The sequence below is a fragment of the Pantherophis guttatus genome, chromosome 1 (genome assembly GCF_059756535.1).
Source record: "Pantherophis guttatus breed Tessera chromosome 1, ASM5975653v1, whole genome shotgun sequence".
Classification (NCBI taxonomy): domain Eukaryota; kingdom Metazoa; phylum Chordata; class Lepidosauria; order Squamata; family Colubridae; genus Pantherophis; species Pantherophis guttatus.
The window spans coordinates 275,008,401-275,028,952 of record NC_142063.1 but is presented as its reverse complement, the minus strand read 5'-3'; the positions used below and the strand labels follow the sequence as shown (position 1 = coordinate 275,028,952).

Sequence of the window (20,552 nt, the reverse complement as noted above, 5' to 3'; positions counted from 1 at the left end):
CTCCAAAAAAGTTTGTAAAATCCAGTCCCAGGCCCAGTCACATGATGACCTGCGCAACCTATGACCGTAATGGGCAGATTACCCATTATACATTACCTGTACACACTTTTCCTCAGCAATTGTTTCCAAGGACAAATTGTTCTCTGAGATGTCTTCAAAGTAGCTTTTGGTCAAACCTTGTTCTCCCTTTCGCCTCTTTTTATAATGTAGTTCCACCCCGTTCCTCCTGGGAATTAGGCATTGTGCCTCTAATTATAGCAAGATTTCGGTCAAAGGAAAGGGAATTCCACCATCATAGAACAATATGAACACTTCACAGACATAGCTGTAATAGCCCATTACAGAAGGAGCTACAGTCAGGTAAAATTTTGAAGGCTGGTTAACTTAAGCTCACTCAGGAATGGTGGAATAAATGGATTTTTGGATTGATTCATCAAAGCTATTTCAAATAAGCACGACATGGAGTGGAAAAAGTGGGTAAAGGAATATTTGACAGAGGAAAACTGCACCTATTAAAATGTTGTGTGCAGAGTTCTTATATTTCACTATTTTACTAGCAAATGGATGGTACTGGGTCACTCTGTTCTACCACAGGATTGCATTACTGTATAGGCAAGCCAATTGTGACAGGACCTTGCAGCTTTTGAATCATATACCCAACCTTGTTTGCCAATTTGGGTTATTCAGCCACTAACAAAAGAGAAAAAAGAGGTTTGGTTAGAAAAATAAATTACATCACAAATCAGTTTTATTTCTCTATTTAAATAAACCCCCAAATATGGCATAATGTCACAAAATATGGTACTTTACTGAATAAAAATGTTTGAGAGAGTTAAGCCCAGCATCTGGACTTACAAAGAATTAATTTGCACGTAGGTTCGTTTATCCATCACCACTTCCCACTTTGTACAAACTCAAAGTCAATTCATAGATGAAAAGTATTTATTTCTTTTGTTCCTTTGGGAGTGGGATGGTTATAATCCTTCTTCTTAGATGTTACTGCCCCCTTGTGATCATGAATGGGAAATATAGATGTACTGTAAATATATATTGCACCAGTCTTCCAAAATTGGCACCACACTCCTTACTAGCACTGATGATGTTACCTAGTTTGGGTAACAAAATGTCTGCAAGAAAACAAGCAAGCTCAGAGAGCGCCAAGGACCCCTAATTTCTACCCTGAGCAACAAATATTCTCCTTTATGGATACTAATTCCTTAAGCAGTGTTTCAAAGTATTGTGTGGCTTCCAATGTTTTACGAATAGGATTGTCTTACTTTAACATGCTAAGTATTACAAAGAAACCAAATTCCTACTAATTTTCTGGGTGCAAAAACTACTCACTATCATGTTCACAACTCACAGCATGCTGTAGTACTGATATTTCTTCTGCCTTAATGTAGAATAGAATAGAATTTTTATTGACCAAGTGTGTTTGGACACACAAGGAATTTGTCTTGGTGCATATGCTCTCAGTGTACATAAGAGAAAAGATACATTCATCAAGAATCATAAGGTACAACACTTAATGATAGTCATAGGTTACAAATAAGCAATCAGGAAACAATATCAATATAAATCGTAAGGATATGATTTATGTATGTTAATGTATGTAATATATGTTAATCCGGTATCCCACGAAAACTCTTTCTAAATACTCAAAGCTCAAATACTCAAAATGAGACATTTCCCAAACCATAATTCTATTAGAAATCATTTCATTTCTGGTGCAGTAATAATTTGCATGTATTAGCAATTTAAATAAGTTTAGGCCCATGGATTCTTTTAGTTATATAAAGTTCTTATGGAATGATGCCTATGGATTAAAAGCAAGAAAGCAATTATGTAATAACTTTGAAAAATGAACAGATTACAAACAAAAAGCCCTGTAATCCCAAAGAAAACATGGATAGAGCTTTGAAACACAGTTGTATTCAATCCATTGAGTGAAGGGGGCCATCTTTCTAATGCTGAAATATCAGTGCTTTCACCATAGTAGGACATGGAGAATCCATTTACATTGTCCAGTTCTCAAATTCCAAGTGCCAGGTATGTAGTTCAAAAAATATTAACCTCTGAGTTTAAAACTGAGTTCCCCATAAAGTCATAAAAAGATATGAATCAGGTATGATACATTCGCCTTTCACCTCAGAAGGAAGACATACAGGACTGGTTGGTCAAACGATGTATGACTAATATTTTACAGGATGCAGTGACATGACTGCAGCTTTGCATATTTTTGTAGGATTACTTTCAAATAGTATCTATTATGATGTTATCAAAACTTATATTGTTATATATTAATTTTTATTTGTTTTATTTATTTATTATTTGTTTGTTTATTTGTTTAAAAAGAGCCTTGGTGGCGCAGTGGACTAAAGTGCTGTTAAGTAGCACTTAGCTGCCAGCTGCCTGCAATTACTGCAAGTTTAAATCTCACTAGGCTCAAGGTTGACTCAGCCTTCCATCCTTCCGAGGTAGGTAAAATGAGGACCCGGATTGTGGGGGCAATAAACTGACTTTGTATAAAAAAGAACACCGCTTAGGGGGGCCCCGAAAGCCCTATTAAACAGGTATATACAAAAAGTATGAAGGCTATTGCTTAACGCGTTGTAAGCCGCCCTGAGTCTCCGGAGAAGGGCGGCATATAAATCGAACCAATAAATAAATAAATAAATAAATAAATAAATAAATTTTATTGCATAAGAACAACTGCTAGAGTGCATTAAGATGTTAATGTGAAAAGAATTTGGTTGCATTGTTTCATATGGAAGAAAAAAAAATTTTTTTCCTTTTAAAGCAACCCAGTTCAAATGTGTGCCATAATCAGTCCAGAACCATATTTTCTGATGCTGGTGAGCTGTTTCTGCCTATAGCATAGATTCCTCTAGATGTTGGTGCATCTGATAGAAAGCAAAAAGCACATGTATATGTATGCCATGAGATCTTCCTGCTCCACAACATTTTTCAGATTCAGCTATGCAAGACCCCAAGCTTTCCTTTAACATTTAGCCCTTCCCTTCCTGGCGGCAGCAGATTTCTTACTACCTGGTCAGTCCCCAGGTACTTTCTCAATCACCCTCTGTATGACTTATACCAGAGGGCAGGTAACCAGTAGCTGGAGAAGGACATGAAGAAGCCGAACAAGTTTTTTTACTGTTTATTCTCTGGGTGTTGCTTTTTAAACATTGGTGTGCACAATTGTCAAGCTGCCATTTAGGCAAGAAGAAAGATCATTTTCTCCCCTCTAAACTCTTTCCTGCAGGTAAAGATATTCTTGTAAGGGCAATGTGATTCGCTCTCTTTTTTGCTGTCCTTTTGAGGGTAGCCATTTGTAGAATTTGTAGAGTTTCCTCTTTAGCTATTCACTTCCTCCTCTTCTTAGACAGAAGCAGAGCCATGCCTTATACCTACCGGGACCCCAGCGCACGGGCTCCTTCTGTGCCCCAAAATGCTTGTGCCACACACTCCAGTGGCCAAACATACCAGGAGCTGAAGCTTGAATGCCAGCAGAAGGGGACCCTCTTTGAGGATTGTGATTTCCTAGCCAACGACTCTTCCCTGTTCTACAATGAGAAACCACCAATCCCCTTTGTGTGGAAAAGACCAGGGGTAAGTTTAAATCGATAATGCGTTTTCTATGAGCTGAAATTTGTACAAAATCAGACTGAACGTCTCTCCCTCAGGATGATTGTTAAACATGTAATGCATCATGAGTTTCACAAGAAGTGGCTGATGTTTCTTTTTTTTTTCATGTAATTTTATTAAAACGTTTAAAGAAAAAATAAAAAACAAAAAACTAGCAAAAAACTTAATCATCAGAAGAGAGAAGACAGAATAAAGAATGTGCAATAAAATAAAAAAATATAGGAAGAAACAAAGATATGCGAGGGGAAAAATAATGACTTCCAACTTCTTGAACAGCAGATATAGATAAAACTTGAGTTTGACTCTTGTTTTATAATTACAATGTAACCTCCATTTTTTAAAATAATCTATAAATATTACTAGTCATTAAATTCATATGTCATGATTTTTTTTTAGATTTCCCGCGCATAAAAGGGCTTCCAATTGGTATTACATTTAGTCAATATCTTTTCTCCAATCAGAGATATCAGTTTCACCAGCTACATCAAGAGGCTAATGTTTCTTGAACATTAGCTTTGAAATTTGAAATTTGCTATTCTATAGGACTCCTGGGTTTCCCCTTGCCCTTTCTTCCTCTAACCCTCTATTCTGGCTAAATGTACGGTATGTGTCTTATGGAAGATGCCCTACTATTTTGTCTTAGGAACAGACTGACCCACATACGATAAAGTGCAGAATTTGAGCTTTCCTGGCAGTGGTTATGAATTTTGGATGAAAATGGCATTGACTGTATCTGCAAATGCTCAAGAAAGTATCAAGAGGTAGAAAAGAAAAACAGACGCATGAATAAAAGCCAGCCTAATGCATTTGTCACATTTCATTTATTTCTGCTCCATAATTCATTGCCTCTCATTGACTTCTTTGGCTATTGACTGATTTTCACTTAACTGGGGTGCAAACACACCCCACAAAAAGAAAGAATAGAATGGAATGGAATGGAATGGAATGGAATGAAATGAAATGAAATGAAATGGAGTGAAGTGGAATGGAATGGAACAGAACGGAACGGAACGGAACAGAACGGAACGGAACAGAACAGAACAGAACAGAACAGAACAGAACAGAACAGAACAGAACAGAACATTGTGGGCCAAATTAATTTAATCGGATTTAATACTGGTTTTAAATTTTGTATTTCTTGTGTTATATCTGTTGGCTGTTCACTGCCCCGAGTCCTTCGGGAGAAGGGCAGTATATAAATATAAACAATAAATAAATAAATAAATAAATAAATAAATAAATAAACAGAACAGAACAGAACAGAACAGAATAGGTTCATTTGACCAATTTGTCTCTAGTGTAAAAGCTCTGTGTACATGCAAAGCAACGGAGCTAATCATAATAATGATACCAGTAAGAGGGGGTAGTAAAGAAGATGGAAGAAAATATTACTACTACTACTACTACTACTACTACTACTACTACTAATAATAATAATAATAATAATAATAATAATAATAATAATAGTACAGCCATACAACATGGGTAAATATGCTTAGACATAAGACAGTGCTGTGAGGATTAGGTGTTCAGCAGACTGATGGCATGAGGAAAAAATAACTGTCCCTGTGTCTAGTTGTTTTGGCATGCAATGCCCTATAGTGGTGTCCTGAGGGAAGGAGTTGAAACAATTTATGCCCAGGATGCGAGGAGGGTCTGTAGATATTTTTTCAGCTTTCCTTCTGACCTGCGCAATATACAGGTCTCCTATGGAAGGCAGGCTGGTTGCAATTGTTTTTTCTGTAGTTCTAACTATCCAATGCAAGAATAATGGAGGAACAAAGTTGTCATGCTACCAATGAGCAAATCTCTTCTCAAGTAATAATGCCCAACTGGCATTTCAAATGTCTGCTGGCTTGCTTAGTGAACAAAAGTACTTTTACACTAGAATCTAGTTTTATTGGGTGCATATTTGGTTGCAGTTAGCCTACCAGCCAACTGTTTCAAGTATCATGCTTTTTGTGGAAGATGTTCCTCCTAAGGTCTGTGAAGAACTTCAAAATGGAAATCCTTCTGAGTCCAAATGCCCACAACCCTGATCTTGGATCAATCCCCAAATCTCTTTGTATTCATTCATTCATTCATTCAATTTCTATAGCCGCCCAGTTCAACCAAGTGATTCTGGGCGGCTTACAATTATAAAATTATAAAACAATTAAAAACAATAAATAGTAAAAAATATCCAGAAAATAAACACAAACATCAACCAAGATAATTAATCAACTAAAAGTAAAGCCAAGTAACAAAGCCTTTACATGTTCTGAGTCCCAGGCCTGGATTCATAGCCAAGTTTTTAAAGCCTTGAGAAAGGGCAGCAGGGCTGGGGCCATTCTAATCTCTGCGGGGGAAATATTCTGTAAGGCAGGGGCTACAGCAGAAAAAGCCCATCTTCTAGATCCTTCCAATTGACACTCTTTGGCTGAAAGGATCTGCAGCATGCCCAGTTTGCTGGATTGAATTAAATCGATAGAGACTCTTGGAAAAAGATGGTTCCTCGGGTAACTTGGCCCTAAGCCATATAGGGCTTTAAAGGTGACAACCAGCACCTTGAATTGTAAATTATATCACAGGAATATTGTGAGGATATAATGGCAATAGAGTCATTCACTCTGAATTCCTTATGCAGATGAATAAAATAACTATTTCTCCAAGAGGCCATTGCAAGTTGTAGAGAACACATGTGAAAAGGTATTTCATTTTTTCCTTCCCATCAGGTACAATTTGGATTCAGAGCACAGTCTTATTCTCCCTATGATTTATAATAAGGGGACGTCTTACCTAAATTGTAACTTTTGAAAAATACATCCTTATAAACCTAATTAACATACCAAAGTGATTTCTTACTCATACACATTCCATGAGTAAATCTATGCTGTGTTCAATAAATAAATTACTTTTGATTCATGGCTTGTAATTCTTCTAGGTACAAAAATTAAAAGCCTTTGAATCACACTTTTAACAACCGTAACCAAAAAAATCTCCAAGAACATTGTATTTGATGTGAGTGTACTGTATTGTTTAAAACTCTATTTATAGAATATTTACTTCCTTATGAATCACTTTGCAGGAGCTGGGCAAAAAAAAAAAAAATCACTTGGATTTCTACCATACATTTTAGTTTGTTTCTTGCTTGCCTGCTTGCTTACTTGCTTACTTGCTTACTTACTTACTTACTTACTTACTTACTTACTTACTGGTACTTACTTACTTACTTACTTACTTACTGGTACCTACCATTACTTACTTACTTACTGGTACTTACTGGTACTTACTTACTTACTTACTTACCATTACTTACTTACTTACTTACTTACTTACTTATTTACTGGTATTTACTTACTTACTTACCATTACTTACTTACCATTACTTACTTATTTACTTACTGGTACATACTTACTTAATTACTTATTTATTGGTACTTACTTACTTACTTACTTACTGGTACTTATTTACTTACTTACCATTACTTACTTACCGTTACTTACTTACTTACTTACTGGTACTTATTTACTTACTTACCATTACTTACTTACCGTTACTTACTTATTTACTTACTGGTACTTACTTACTTACTTACTTTATTGGTACTTACTTACTTACTTACTTACTGGTACTTACTTACTTACTTAATTATTGGTACTTACTTACTTATTTACTTACTTACTTACTGGTACTTACTTGCTTACTGACTTACTTATTGGTACTTACTTACTTACTTACTTACTTACTTACTTACTTACTGGTACTTACTTACTGGACTGATATAACTGCCCGACTCATACAGTCTAGTGACTAATGATCCATAAAAGTGTCCCTAAAAACAAAGGTTCCCTTCCTCCACTGCCAGGTGCCAACCAAACAGCCTCCCAGCTCATCCTGCATCCTACCCAGTGGTGGGTTGCCCCCAGTTCAGACTGGTTCGCAAGAACCGGTAGTAAAACTGGCAGGAGGGAGGCTCCGCCCACTGACCCGGGCATCATTATAGGTGATCTGCACATGCGTAGAAGCATGCGCGCACCCACTTCCCATGCAAACTGGTAGTAAAGGTAAGTAGAACCCACCCCTGATCCTACCTCAATGCTTGGGGGGAAAGCCAGGTATTTGTGGCCTTCTGGAAAGCTAAAAGGGTAGGAATCTTTCAGATCTCAGGTTCCAAAGGGCTGGGGCAGCCACTGGGAAGCTACTGTATTTTTTGGAGTATAAGACGCACCTTTCCTCCCCAAAAAAGAGGGTGAAAATATGGGTGGGTCTAATACTCCGAATGTAGCCCCGCCCAGCTTCTCAAACAGAGGTTTCAGAGGCTGAAACAAGCATCAGAAACGAAGCTTCATAAAAGAAGCCCCCAAGCAGAGCTTCAGAAAAGAAGCCCCCAAACTTTTTTTCTGGCTTTTTTTCTGAAGCTCTGTTTCGGAGGCTTTCACAGGCAGAAAAAAAAGCAAAAAAAAAGCAAGGCACAGAGCTCATAACCAAGGAACCTGTTGCTAAAATTCACCTCTGGGAACAGCTGATTGGGGGTATTCTGGGAGGCCGATCCACCTGCCAATCAGCTTTTTTCTTATTTTCTCCCCAAAAAACTAAGGTGTGTCTTATACTCCGGTGCGTCTTATACTCTGGTGCGTCTTATACTCTGAAAAATATGGTATGCTTCCAAGGTTACTTCAGGTGGCAACATTTAAGGGAGGGGACCTTGGGTGCACCCAAGGATGGGCAGATAACCTCAAAGAGAGACAATCTACAAGTAACCTGGTCCTGTGCCATGTAGGACTTTAAAGGTGATAACCATCACTTTGAATTGTGCACCTGGAAAGCAACTGGGAGCCAGTATAGCACATGCAACAGGGACGTTACTTGGGTGAATCATGGGACACCCAAAACTGCACCTGCTATTTCACTCCAACCAATTGCAGCTTCCAGATGGTATTCAAGGGCAGCCCCATGTAGAGCGCATTGTAGTTATCCTACATGAGGTAACTAAGACATGAGTGACTATAAGGTCCAGCAATAGTGTACAATTGGCATATAAGATGGACTTGTGCAAAGGCTCCCCTGACCTGGTCTTCCAGCGGGAGTAAGGAGTCCAAGACGAACCTCAAATTCACACCAGATTGATCTGGGGGTGGGGGAGTGTTGCCCCATCCAGAGTCAGAAATGGCAAAAATGGCAAAACCAGGAACCCTCCATCTCCCTCTGATTCAGTCACAGCCAGTTTCTCCCCATCCAGACTTTTAACAACCTCCAGGCCATGAACAGCATTACTTGCCCAGAATGGGGTAAAGTTATCTCAGCTTACGCATGGGATATGCTATCTCAGCACAAGAATATTAAGAAAAGCATTAAAAAGTATTTAACTGTGTTTTAAATTGTCATATTTCATTCTGAGTATTCATTACAGAAAATTGAATAGAGAGAGACTGTTTCTTTTGCTCTTTCTTCCGTATAGAAACAAGTGATACTTCTAAAAAATATACTCTAAGCCAGTGCTGAAATCCAAATTTTTTTACTACCAGTTCTGTGGCTGTGGCTTGGTGGGCATGGTGTGGCTTGGTGGGCGTCACAGGGGAAGGATACTGCAAAATCCCCATTCCCTTCCCACTCCTGGGGGAAGGATATTGCAAAATCTCCATTCCCACCCCACTCTGGGGCCAGCCAGAGGTGGTATTTGCTGGTTCTCCAAACTACTCAAAATTTCTGCTACCAGTTCTCCAAACTACTCAAAATTTCCACTACCGGTTCTCCAGAACCTGTCAGAACCTGCTGGATTTCACCCCTGCTCTAAGCATGATAATATTTCCCTTTGTTAAATTTAAGCACATTGTCATGACAAATTTTACTTGGTTCTGTCATGACAAGGTAAGGTTAATGCTGATCTGAGAACACAGAATAGTTGATAGGTTGAAGTCCAAAAGTTTAAGAAAGATATACGTTGAGTTTCTGATTACTTCTAGCTATCACCTTACAGTATCTAAGAATGGGTGTAATGCTTTTTTATGTCTATTTATTTTACATCAGGTGTAAGCCAGCTGCTTGATATGACTCAGAGCAGTCCACAAAAATAAAATTCCTTTGTTAATTCTTATCTAGTTTTTTAAACCTTGCCTCCTCAAGGAGGAGTAGAGTTGACAAAAAAACAGGTAGAGAAACATATTCTTATCTCATTACTTGCTGAACATGGGAATTTAAATTTTATTTATTTACCAAGATTTAGGGGCCCACTCATGGGGACATGGTGGCTCAGTGGCTAAGACACTGAGCTTGTCAATCAAAAGGTTGGCAGTTCGGCAGTTCAAATTCCTAGTGCCGTGTAACGAGGTGAGCTCCTGTTATTTGTCCCAGCTTCTGCCAACCTAGCAGTTCGAAAGCACGTAAAAAACACAAGTAGAAAAATAGGGACCACCTTTGGTGGGAAGTTAAGAGCGTTCTGTGCGCCTTTGGCATTTAGTCATGCTGGCCACATGACCATGGAGATGTCTTCGGACAGCGCTGGCTCTTCAGCTTTGAAATAGAGATAAGCACTGCCCCCTAGAGTCGGGAACGACTAGCACATATGTGCATGGGGAATCTTTACTTTACCTTAGATGCCCACCCAACTTCAGATTAACTCCAGGTATTTGGTAGAAGTAATAAACAAGTTGAAAACAGAGAAAAACATTTTTCTAAAAAAAAAATCCTGTATGTCCAGAACCAACATGCTGGCCAGATCTGTTTCCAAAATGTTGAGAAGTAAACATGGCTTAAGTCCAAAACAAGCAGAAAGTGTATGTGTAAGCAACTCAGAGAGAAACCTCCCTGACTCAAATGGGTATGAAAGAAAGGGAGAACAGAACAATCAGACTTCTAAGATTCTGTTATTATACCCACCCTCAATAAAAGTAGTCTTAGCCTTTTTGCAGAGTTGATTTTTGGTCTGGCCTACCTGGTGGGGTTGACAACAGGAAACAACCCTCGGGGCTGCATGAGCAGCCTACCCCAAGACGGAGAGGATGGCCTGGTATTTTAAGATTTTAAGAATTAGGGCGAAAGTCAAACAAATAAATAAATTACTTTATTTTTCTGGCTGTCCTACAACAAAAACAGAGACCAATTTATGGGTCTTCAGAGCACATCCTCATCCCTGAAATTCACATAGCCCTACCTATGCTGTGGGATTAAAACTTTGCTAATAGTTCCCAATCCAGGGTAACAATAGCAATAGTACTTATATACAACTTCATAGTGCTTTTACAGTCCTCTCTAAGCGGTCTACAGAGTCAGCATATTGTCCCCAACAATCCAGGTCCTAATTTTACCAACCTTGGAAGCATGGAAGGTTGAGTCAACTTCTGAACTTCTCAACTCATAGGAGAAATGAGATATTTTAATTCTCTTATTTTCATGACTTTATCTTTGAGGTTGCCTGTTTTATGGCTTTTTCCTATATTGCCTTGATGCTACAAATCAGAAATTTCATAACACTAATATTTTAAATACAATATTAGAAGCTTATAGTGTTATGATCTATCTCATGTCCATTTCCTAATCAAAGTCCAGTTGTGCCTGTTGAATTTTAAGATATATGTCATATTAAGATATGAACCCTATAACCCAAATTTTAGATATTTTACAATTCCATTGTATTTGATTGCAATCAAAGATGATTTCCAATTGATATCAAACTCTATGTCTAATATAGTTTTAAATACAAAGGTATCCTAGATATCAAGGCATACCCTCACAATTTAGTTAGCTGTTCTTCCAAAGAGGGAAAAGTTATTTTTCAAACAAGTATAAGATTCTTGTAGCCCTTAACATATGTGTTGAATTACTTGTGATTTGGTAGCTTATAATCATCAACAATATTATCCTCAGTCATAGCCTTATCATCTTGGCAGATGTCTGAGTCAAAATTTGACAAGTTTCATGGCCTATTTCTTTCTGAGCCTCTGTTCCCATGTGACCTGTTCTGCTCTGTTATATCTCTACATATTGTCACATAGGTATAAATGAGAAGTAGGAATGTTGGGTCTTCAGTTAGCATTCCACAAACTTATTCCCACCAAATGTTGTTTGATTAACATTTCAGCCAATGTAGGTAGTACACCAGGCTGGCTAGGGCTTATGAGAAGAGTTGTCCAAAACAGCTAGTATAATTAAAGTGGAAACAGTCAAACTAGATTGTCAGACTTCATCTCAGACATGTTGGCCTCCTTTGCTGTCTATTTTGGGGTGATTGCTTTGAATACTTTTAGTTCAGCTGCTTTTATAAGAATGTGATCTCTTGAATTTCAAGATTTTGTCTATCTCCTATTCTTAAACATTGCAAATATTTTTCCCAAAAAGCTCATGTTGTTTTGTTTTTGTTTTTGCTTTACATTAATGTGCTGGTATATTTATTATTAATGTTGTCTCCTACTTTTCATGTATTATGTAAACCACTCTGGTAGTTGCCCATCAACGACGGTTCTTGTCCAATAAATACATCTACTCATTGCATCTGCATTTTACTTCTTTGGCTCCAATCAGACTTCTCTGTGCATGCAAGTATTCTGCGGTGTACTGTACTGATATAAAACTGGTCCCAGAACTCAGAAGTCAGAGAATTTGAGGACCTGAAGTCAAGTGTTCTAGCTTAGTAAAATGCAGGAAGGGGATACGCTTTTGGGGAATGAACCTTTTACTTCCCTCCCTGATAAATAGCAAGCAACTAACAAATTATAGGCACTTAAATTCACCTCCTGCTTTGAATGCATGGATGGATACGTAATGAATGGGTGGCAGCATTTTGTCAAAGCAGAGTTATTCTTTTCCTCACTTGGTTCTTTCAGCACAGTGGATTTGTTTTCATGCCCCTGTTAATGGAAACTACTTAATAGTCTGTCCATTGCTTCTCCACAAATGCTTATGTTAGACACTATAAAAATACAAAATAACCGTTGCCAAAGAATACATCAAAGCCTTGTGGTTTTGATGTTGTCATTTGAATTCATGGATTGAGCATCCGTTGAACTCAGTGGCCTACATGATTCCACTGAGCTGCCCATGTTTGCTGTGCGACAATATTCTATGGGCGAATCAATGCATCAGTCTATCACAGAAACTGCAAGACCAGAGGGTTGAATAAGCTGGTGGCGCTGATGACAACGTGTCTTTTGCTCTCACTAATCATGATACAGTGGAAAGGCAGCGACAGTGGCAACCAGGTCATCCACTGTGAGATATTTCCTCTGAAACATGTGAAATGTTTGGAAGAGGGGAGAGGGGAAAGGAACAGGCAGGTTATTATCAATACTGAATTTTTAAACTACCCATTGTTATTGCAAGCCTTGCAATGACTGCCTGGATGCCAGTCATCATTTCCCAATGGCATCTGCTGGGTAGACATCATAAGTGACTTCCTGATCATCTATCAGGAAGGAGGTTTTGCTGTAGAAGCATGTTCCTCTGTTAGCTTCTGTCTGCAGAAACATCTCTTGGCATTTTCAGCCATGCTTTCTCTGTCCTCTGTCTTTGCTGGTCATATCAACGGCAGCTTCTAAACAGATCAGACGGACAGGGTTTTTAAAAAATTCATCAGCATGCATGGCCTGTGAGAAAGCAGCCTTTTTCTACAAGTTGTCTCTTCATGTCCCATGATTAGACTCCATTCTCACAATTCTAAGTCAACATGTAGAAATTGTGGAATTGTACAATATATCTGTAAAGTGTGAAATTGGGAAAGACTGGGGCAATTGTTTAAAGAAAGGTTATATTAAGAGGAATACCTTGACTTCACTTCCTATACTCATCTATGCAGGGGTGGGCTGCTGGGGGTTTGCAGGGGTTTGAGAGCACTTCCAAATCCCACTCCTGGTTGGTCCCACCCACCCTACACCGCCCCTCCCAGGAGTCCCCATGCAGCCCGTTTTGGATGCAGGTAAGTGCAGGACATTTGCAGAGGCTCAGGGAGGGCAAAAAACGGGCCTACTGGAAGTTCAGGAAAGCCAGAAACGGGCCCATTTCCAGCCTCCAGAGCCTGAGGAGGCCGTTTTCGCCCTCCCGGAGGCTCAACAAAAGCCTCCGGAGCTGGGAAAGGCAAAAATGCCCCCCCACCATGGTGCAGGAGCCCGACTAGGCCACGCCCATCATGGCCACGCCCACCCAGCAACTGGGCAGAGAACCCCTTGCTAAAATTTTTGAAGCCCACTCCTGCATCTATGAGTTAATGTTTTTGCATATCAAATTGTTCTCTGCATATGTCTGCATTCCTGGAATGGTGTAAATACCTACTTGTCAGATGTACCTTTCAACTTTCTCTATTTAAATGCATTGGTAAAATGAACATTAATTTATTAATTAAGGAAACAACCATTTGAAAACACTGCATTCAAAGACTTGCTCTTCAACCTCTTATTTTAGAAGCTGTCTGGTCTGGGATATGAGACAAAACCCTTTTACTATGTTCCCTAAGAGATCTAAGGGCATTTAGCTTCCATTAAGGACAGACAGAGCATCTTATGAACTGAGTTAAGTTGTTTGCTTTGGTATGAAATCTAGCCATGAGCCTGTATCTATTGCAGCACTTGGACACCAAATCAGGAGAGGGTTCTGCCTTAGGTGAGCAGATGGCCTCATTTTGCAAATCTTACCTATAGGCAGTCCTTGATTTATGACCACAGTTGAGCCCGACATTTCTGTTGCTAAGTGAGAAATTTGTTAAGTGAATTTTGCCCCATTTTATGATCTTTTTTGCCACAGTTATTAAGTGAATCACTTAAGTTGTTACATTAGTGACACGGTTATTAAATCAATCTGGCTTCATTTTGAGTTTGCTTTTCAGAAGGTCGCAAAAGGTGGTCACATGATCCCAGGACACTGTAACCGTCATAAAAATGAGACAGTTGCCAACTGTCTGAATTTTGAGCACGGGGATGCTGCAACGGTCATAAGTATGAAAAACAGTCATAAGTTACGTTTTTCAGTGCCATTGTAACTTTGAATGTTCACTAAACAAACTATTGTAAGTCAAGGACTACCTGTATTTCTGCACCGCATGTATCCCCTTCATCAAAGAACAGGTGGTGATATGCCAAGTAGAAAAACTGATAATTCGGGGGGGAAAGAGAGGGTCTTTTTTTCCCCAATTTCCTCAGCAAAGTAGGAATGTGTATCTCTACTTCAGGGATTTCATAATACCATAATAAGGTCAGATGAATAAACTGTATATTACGGCATTGACAGAAAGTTCACATTTGTTAATTGTCAAACTGCCTCTGGAGCGAAGAGATGTAAAATTATGAGAAGGTCACAGCAGACTATCTTCTAATCAGGTCACTGGTCTTGTTTTCTTATCTTTTTCAAGGAAATCGTTAAAGACCCACAGTTTATTCTTGGAGGAGCCACAAGAACTGACATTTGTCAAGGAGACCTTGGTGAGTATTTTTCCACTGGAATGATTTTTGCCCTCTTTGATACAAGTCCTGTTAAGACATTGTGTAAAATGTGTGGAGGCTTCCTAGCGGATAGATTCAGGTACCTCACTCACTCTAATCTCCCTATGTTCAACTGGAAATCTGAAGGCTAGATGAACACAGGTTGACTTGTGTTCCCCAAAACCAGGGGTGAAATGCTCCTGGTTCGGACTGGATTGCCCGATCCGGTAGTGATGGTGGCAGGTGGTTCGGAGAACCGGTAGCAAAAATCCCTGCGCTCCCCCCACCACCACCATGCCTAGCTGAGCCGCGCAATCATCAGAGGCTGTTTTTTTACTTTTAAAAGCATTTTTTCTACAACCACTGCTTTTAAAAGTAAAAAAAAAAAAGCCTCTGATGATCGTGCAGCTCAGCTGGTATCATCAGAGGCTTCTAAAAGCATTTTTTTCTGCAACCTCTTCAGCCGAAGAGGTTGTAGGGGAAAAAATGACTTTAAAAGCCTCTGGCGATCCCAGCTGAGTTGCCTGATTGTCAGAGGCTTTTAAAGGCATTTTTTTTTCTGCAACCTCTTTGGCCGAAGAGATTGCAGAAAAAAAATGCCTTTAAAAGCCTCTGACAATCAGGCAACTCAGCTGGGATCGCCAGAGGCTTTTAAAGTCATTTTTTAAAAGTAAATGCTTTTAAATGCTTTTAAATGTAAAAAAAGTAAAAAAAACAAAGTTGGCCATGCCCACCGTCACATTACCCCCCCCCCACCAAGCCACACCCACAGAACCGTTAGTAACAAATTTTAGATTTCACCCCTGCCCAAAACCTAATGAAGTTTGTACTGGAAGTCTCCTTCAGATACCTAGCTGAATTCAATGGAGGCATGGGAAGAATATGCATCTCTCTTCTTATCAAATCAGATATTCAGCTGATTGACTAAAGGAAACAACTAATTATGAGGAAAACATTGTTAATCTGGTATCGGCCATATGCAGCACCACATGCACACAAATCTGATAGAATCTAAGAAACTTAAAACTGAAAGGGATCTTGGAGGTCATCCATTCTCATTATCTGCTAAATACAGGATTCCATTAAAAAAGGCCCAAGACAATGTTTGCCCTTCAACAGCCTCATTCAGCAACAAGCCTTATGCAGACACTGGGTAAATTACTTAATTCTCTTGCTATTTTCCCAACAATTTAGTGAGGTAAATTGGTCTGAGAGAGAGCGATTAGCCCAAAATAATCCAATGAATTTACATGGCTGATGATAGACTGGAATATGAGTCTTTCTATGCTAGTCCAACACCTTACTAACTATACACAGATTTCAGAGGATAATTACAACTGCAGAAAAAACAATTACTACCAATCTGCCTTCCATTGAGGACCTGTATTCTGCCCGAGTCAAAAAAAGGGCTGGGAAAATATTTACAGACCTCTCAATCCTGGATTTAACTGTTTCAACTCCTACCCTTAAAATGATGCTATAGAGCACTGCACACCAGAACAACTAGACACAAGAAGAGTTTTTTCCCGAACGCCATCACTCTGCTAAAAAATAATTCCCTCAACACTGTCAAACTATTTACTAAGTCTGCACTACTATTAATATCATTGTTCCTATCACCCATTTCCTCCCACTTATGACTGTATGACTGTAACCTTGTTGCTGATATCCTTAAGATTTATATTGACTGTTTCCCTATGATTATCATTAAGTGTTGTATCTTATGATCTTTGATGAATGTATCTTTTCTTTTATGTACTCCGAGAGCGTATGCACCAAGACAAATTCCTTGTGTGGCCAAACACACTTGGCCAATAAAGAATTCTATTCTATTCTATTCTATTCTATTCTATTCTATTCTATTCTATTCTATTCTATTCTATTCTATTCTATTCTATTCTATTCTACTCTACTCTACTCTACTCTACTCTACTCTACTCTACTCTACTCTATTTTATTCTGTTCTATTCTATTCTATTCTATTCTATTCTATTCTATTCTATTCTATTCTATGTCATACCAGCTCTCCATTTTGCAAATCAACCAAAACAGCTAAGATGCCCTTTTAAATGTGCAACTACCAGATTAGAACTAGGTTGTTATTATTCAGTCCCCAAATCATGCCTAACCCTAACCCCATGGACCATACATAGCACTCTAGGCCCCCTTCCATTGTTTTCCAGAGCCTGCCCAAACTCATGCACACCCTGTTGATGACACTATCTAACCATCTCATCCTCTGCTGTCTCCTTCTCCTTTTGCCTTCAATCTTTCCTAACATCAGGGTCTTTTCCAATGAGACTTCTCTTCTCCTTTGGTGATCAAAGTATTGGAGCTTCAGCTTCAGTATCTGTCCTTCCAAAGGAGAATCAGAGTTGGTTTCCTTTAGGAATTACAGCTATGAGTTCCAAGCACCAGGGCCTGGTGGCTCAGCAGACTAAAAGCATTGTGATTAACACCAGCTGTCTGCAATTACTGTAAGTTCGAATCTCACCAGGCTCAAGGTTGACTCAGCCTTCCATCCTTTCTAAGGTAGGTAAAATGAGGAGCCAGTTTGTGTTCTGTCCCCGTCTCATACACGCACACAAACAGTCAGCCAGGAGTTAATAAAACCAGCAGTCAGGAATTCCTTTGAGATAACAGAATTGGCAGCAACCCAGTAGCTGCCTGCCAAAGACTTTACTCACAAAGGGAGGTTTTTCTCCTCCGTCCGATACACCAAAGTAAGTCCACAAAGCCAAAGAATTGTCAAGTTCAGTCCATAATAAATCCAAGGAGGGCACATAACGAAGTTCCAGAAACGCAGTATGACTTGCTAGCTTTTCAGTTTTGTCTGTCACAAGGCCTTAATGGCCACCACACCCCCTTTTATCCCCTGTGGGGTGTGGTCCAGTGACTCAGCTTAATCTCTGGAACGCCTCTTTCTCTGCTGTGTGCGCTTATCTTTCTGACACTGTGGGGGATCCAGCCAAGACTCATCTCCGTCGCTGTCTAACTGCAGCTGTTCGGAAGTGCCTGGCTTCTGGCCTATCTCTTGGCCTTCGGAGGACACCTGAGGCATTGCCAGAGAGGAGGGTCTGGAAAGGGAGGCCTTGCCAACTCCTCTCCTTCACTTTCGAAGTCTTCTCCCTCTGATAATACGGGGTCGGGGGTCGGAGTCACAACAGTTTGTGGGGGCAATAAGCTGACTTTGTATAAATATACAAAAGTATGAAGGCTATTGCTTAATGCATTGTAAGCCGCCCTGAGTCTCCGGAGGAGGGCAGCATATAAATCAAATAAAAAACAACAACAAGGAATTATTTAGTGGGAAATATTTATCTTATTTATATTAGATCAAAAGTATAACCTGTATATTGTTCCATATAATTTTTCAGGTGATTGTTGGCTATTAGCAGCTATAGCATCTCTTACCCTCAATGAAAAAGTACTAGCCAGAGTTATACCACAAAATCAAGATTTTGGACCAGATTATGCTGGAATATTTCATTTTCAGGTAACCCCTCCACACACTCTTGCATGTTTAAATGAATAAATGAATGTTGAATATCCTGGGAGCTGGGAAATCCAGATGTTATTAAATTATAGATGTCAGCATCCCTTATATTTAATTCTACTTCTTGACATGGCTGGAAACTGTGATTCAGGCACATCTGGGAAACATATGAAGCTTCTGCCATTTTATTATTTTTGACAGGTCAGAATTTTAACACTCTTCTCTTTTAGATTTATTTTGCAATAGTTTCACTATCTGACAATATTTGTTGCCTACCTAGATTAGAAATCAAGCCTAGAATGAAATATATCTAATTATTTATTGGATTCATATCCTGCCTATCCTTCAAGACCTCAAGGTAGTCTACATAATGTTCCTTCCTCCCATTTTTCTCTACAGCACCAATCCTAGGAGATCAGTCAGATTGAGAAAAAAATAAATGGCCCACAGAGATTTCATGGCTGATGGGGACTAGAACCATTTTCCTGGGATGAACCCATGGCCACCACCTTCACTTTTTAAAATTTTGTCCCAAATGTGCTTTTTCAAGAGGCAAGTGGACGTTCTGGTTTTTTTTTTTTTTTAATTTGATTTATATGCCGCCCTTCTCCGAAGACTCAGAGCGGCTTACAATGTGCTCAGCAATAGCCTTCATCCTTTTGTATATTTATACAAAGTCAGCTTATTGCCCCCACAACTGGCTCCTCATTTCACCTACCTTAGAAAGGATGGAAGGCTGAGTCAAGCTTGAGCCTTGGCGAGATTCGAACCCTGCAGTAATTGCAGGCAGCTGGTCTTAATAACCAGCTTAATAACAGGGTGCCTTAAACCCCTGTACTACCAAGGCTCTTTCTTTGAAGACGTTTCACTTCTCATCTAAGAAGCTTCTTCAGCTCTGACCAGATGGTGGGGAATGGAAGGAAGAAGAAGCTGAAGAAGTTTCATGGATAAGAAGTGAAACATCTTCAGAGAAAAAACAGAAAGTCCACTTGCCTCTTGAAAAAACACCTTTGGGACAACCATGACCTGGATGACTGAGAATCTCCATAGACATTTTAAAAATTTTGTTTCGTGAGCATAAATCTTGCAGCATGTTTTTAGATCATAAGCTTTTGTATCTATCAAATGCATGAATTTTGTTTTGAGAGCTAAGAGATGCTTGTGCTGCTGTCCTTTCTCGGTGCTGTTCCACCTCATCCATAAAATTAAAAGCTTCTCATAGCCTTCACTTCCAAGGCCTAAGGCAGTATTGGAACTTCCTGGTCCTACTTCAATTTTTCCCTGGCTTATTACCATTATTAAATGATTCTCTATCTGTCTTTACCGAGATAGTTTTGGCAATACAATGAATGGCTGGATGTTGTTATCGATGACCGCTTGCCCACTTTCAAAGACCGCTTGGTTTTTCTGCACTCAGCTGAACTCAATGAATTTTGGAGTGCATTGTTGGAAAAAGCCTATGCCAAGTATGTAGATAACTTGATCTTCATCTTCTATTTTGTTTCCACACTTGTCATGATTTATAGTCTTTGGACTTGCAATCCCAGTTTTATAAATATTGTATTATATGGATTTTGATCGTAGACTGAATTGATCAAGCTTTGTTTGTTTATTTGTTTATCATTACTTTTGTATGCTGCACAAACTTAACTTTAAGTTTTTAAATTTTAAATTCAACTTGCTTTTTTTGTCATGGGCTAAGGTGAAATTTCAAATGAGTTTGAAAGTTCTCATCTACTGAAATAAGTAGAGACAAGATATTTGAGAAATTTCAAGGGAAGCCAAACAAGTCATAGGAAAAGCTGCACAAAATGTCAGAGTTTTGCTAATCTTGAATTTGATTTACAACACTTTCTTCTAATGGTTTAAGTAGATGATATTTTGATTTTTTTTTAATACCATGTAAGTCCTATAGATATTTCTGCATGTCATGAGCCACAACAGAAAATTCATATGGTACCTGAACATGTTTAAAGTAAGATGGACATGACCTCATTGTCTTTATGTATGTATATTTCTCTGA

At 39.0% G+C, this 20,552-nt stretch overlaps 1 protein-coding gene across 1 annotated transcript in view; it reads left to right on the top strand.

The window, feature by feature from the left end:
• Window positions 1-3,034: 3,034 nt before the first annotated feature.
• CAPN9 (calpain 9) overlaps window positions 3,035-20,552 on the top strand; it is a 46,246-nt gene continuing 28,728 nt past the window's right edge. The window contains exons 1-5 of the mRNA XM_060692353.2: window positions 3,035-3,265; window positions 3,386-3,612; window positions 14,964-15,033; window positions 18,411-18,529; window positions 19,862-19,995. Coding sequence (XP_060548336.2) covers window positions 3,400-3,612; window positions 14,964-15,033; window positions 18,411-18,529; window positions 19,862-19,995 — 536 coding nt within the window. The 5' untranslated portion in view covers window positions 3,035-3,265; window positions 3,386-3,399. The remainder of the gene's footprint in view (window positions 3,266-3,385; window positions 3,613-14,963; window positions 15,034-18,410; window positions 18,530-19,861; window positions 19,996-20,552) is intronic.